Source organism: Lagopus leucura, unplaced genomic scaffold, assembly GCF_019238085.1.
Source record: "Lagopus leucura isolate 7727_CA_CO unplaced genomic scaffold, USGS_WTPT01 Super-Scaffold_100001, whole genome shotgun sequence".
NCBI lineage: Eukaryota > Metazoa > Chordata > Aves > Galliformes > Phasianidae > Lagopus > Lagopus leucura.
This window is the reverse complement of record NW_024962262.1, coordinates 239,436-242,283: the sequence shown is the minus strand read 5'-3', so window position 1 is coordinate 242,283 and position 2,848 is coordinate 239,436. Positions and strand designations below refer to the sequence as shown.

At 43.8% G+C, this 2,848-nt stretch overlaps 1 protein-coding gene across 1 annotated transcript; it reads left to right on the top strand.

The window, feature by feature from the left end:
• The first annotated feature begins 218 nt into the window (after positions 1 to 218).
• Positions 219 to 2,109, top strand: VMO1 (vitelline membrane outer layer 1 homolog). Its single transcript, XM_042866377.1, has 3 exons — positions 219 to 386; positions 1,042 to 1,136; positions 1,824 to 2,109. The coding sequence occupies exons 1-3, from the start codon at positions 219 to 221 to the stop codon at positions 2,107 to 2,109; spliced, it is 549 nt and encodes a 182-aa protein (XP_042722311.1).
• The last annotated feature ends 739 nt before the right edge of the window (positions 2,110 to 2,848 follow it).

The following is a 2,848-nucleotide window of genomic DNA, read 5'->3' as shown; positions in this document are numbered from 1 at the left end:
TGTCCCAGCATTTGCTGCATGTTTGTTGTCAAACTGTTCTTCCAAGTGAGCTCCTCAATGGCATGAGAAACAGGTCAGCAAGTGCTGTGTTGCTGCCTGGGTAGGAGCTATTGTTCCTACAGTGACTTGACAAATTGATGGGGAAACCCAAGCAGACTGGACTGGGTATAAGTTCCCTGTCCGTACACCAGGTCCCCTTCAGATGCAGAGTGGAAGAGATGAAGGTGTTCACACCAGCAGCACTCATCCTGCTCTTTTTCTACGCTGTGGATGCAGGGGCACGTGAATACACTTCTGTCATCACCGTGCCCAATGGAGGCCACTGGGGAAAGTGGGGCATTCGGCAGTTTTGCCGCAGTGGCTACGCCGATGGATTTGCGCTGAAGGTAAAACTCTCCCTGTTTTCTTTGCCTCCTGTTTCTGTGTCCTGCTCTATGTTTCCTTGAGGGTCTTCCCCAGACTCTGAGGGATTTCTAAAGTATCTGTCCTCCTCCTGACTGTGGCATTCTGCATGTCAAATTCTGAGCTTTTGGGAAAACGTAGCCACTGGAATTATACCAGCAAACTAAAAATATGGTTATCTACCAATTAATTCATTTGTTTTCAAGATAAGAGAACTCATACTGGATACAGTAAAAACAGGGCTACTGCCAGAATTGTTTTGTTGTCAGACTGGGCAGGGGTGTGCAGGCATACTCATGTTCTGCCTGTGACTGACTTTGCTGGAGGAAGCCACATTTATGCCAAAGTCAGGGTTCAGTAGAGCTGGCAGCCTTCTCCAGTGTGTTCCCTGGAGCTGAGTCTCAGCTGTATCTGTCAAACCAAAAAGAGTTAAAAAAACCACAAAGAAGAGCATGTTGCTTGTGTTACATAGCTACATAACTGTTTCCTAGTGTGACAGACATCTTTTCCTACATGCTTTTCAAGGTATTTTTTTTCAGTACAGAATAGAATAGAACTTTTTATGACAGGCACTCACAGGGCTTTTCCTGAGCCTTCTCCATCTTGCCTTTATCTCTGTCTGTGTGTTTTCCACTGCAGGTTGAGCCCTCCCAGTTTGGCAGAGATGACACAGCTCTGAACGGTATACGGCTGCGCTGCCTCGAAGGCTCAATCATTGAGTCCTTGGTGGGGAAGTAAGTAACACTGGTTCCTCCCCCATCTGTCATGCACCATCTCACAAGATATCCCTAAGCATCACCATTTACAGGGGTCTCTTCTTTGACTTTTTTTTCTCGGAGCTGGAATAGAAAGTAAAATAATGCGAGTGGTTGACTATTTTATTTCATTCATTTTTAGGGCAATTAAATAGGGATACTTCTCATCACCACCTTCTTTTGCTCTTGAAATTTCTGCAGAGCACTGTGAACACTTTAGTCATGTTCCCAGGGCTACAGCCCCTCTTGGAAATCTGCAACATATGTGACAAATGAGGAGAAAGGGATTTTTAACCATATCTTCAGAAACTTTGTTTGAAGTCCTGGCCCTGCTGCAGTGAACTGTGCTCCTCAGGATGGCAGAGTGTGTGCTCTCACTGCTCTCTTACGCATACTTGTGAGCCAGGTCAGGGATTTGTCATAAAACATGTGTTCCACAGAGGTTCTAGCAGAATCTGGAATTTTCTGTTATTTTTTTTTTTCCGATAAGATACCAATAAAGAGAAAAGTACATCCAAAGGAAGACACAGAGTGCATCAGGGCATTGTAATAGTCACTGCTGAGAGCAAGGAGCCATTAAACTTGAAGGCAGTGTGGAAAGGAGAAAGGGTACACCCAATGGCCTGCAGAGCCCAGAAATTCCTCTGTCTGCTTTTTTTTTGGCAGATGGGGTACCTGGACCAGCTTCCTAGTTTGTCCTACAGGCTACTTGATCTCCTTTTCATTGAGAACGGAGAAGTCTCAAGGAGGAGGTGATGACACAGCGGCCAACAACATCCAATTCAGATGCTCGGATGAAGCTGTTTTAGTAGGTGATGGACTATCATGGGGAAAATTTGGCCCATGGAGCAAAAGATGCAAAATATGTGGTCTCCAAACAAAGGTAGAGCCACCACAAGGATTTCAGGATGATACAGCGCTCAACAATGTGAGATTCTTCTGCTGTAAATGAGCACTTGCATGTCTTCATCACTGTCCCATACATCCCACATCACACATCAAATGAGACATCATCAAAACTTTGCTCTAACTTTATACAGGGAAATGTCTGTGAGTTGCTGACTAAATCCAGCTTTTTGATCTGAAGGGAAGAGGTGAGAGACAGAACCATGTAAGAAACAGCAGAACAGAAAGACAAAGGAAGAACAATTGCAAACAGAAATGAAGTGGAGGGGAGAGACTCATTTTAGTGACTTAACTTCCTGTGGATTAATTCCTCGCACCTTTGGTTTCTTGTGGCTTAACTTCTCCTTGTGTCTTACCATGCCATCTTAGAAGATACTTAGATCATGCCTTAAATGATAATACTTCTCATAGCCTCTGTTGCTTTACCATAGCTTCTCAGTTACCCAAGTATATTGCATTATTAACAGCCAGTATATAAGATCAAATCTCTGACAACTGCCTACAACAGTGGAATAGACTTCTCACCTTCCTTTACTCTGACTGGTGAGTTTCTTTCAAGTTTGCTTTGCCTGTTTGTTCCTTTATTTGAAACAATATTTGACCTCCAGACATGACCAATAGGGAAGAAAGGATATTAGTTTGGAGTTGTACTTTAACCCAGCAGGCAGCTTAGCACTGCACAACTGTTTACTCACTCCCCACTTGCAGTGGGATGGGGGCAAGAATGAGAAAAAAAAAATCCACAATGTAGAACTCATGGGTGGAGGTAAAAACTGTTTACTAAC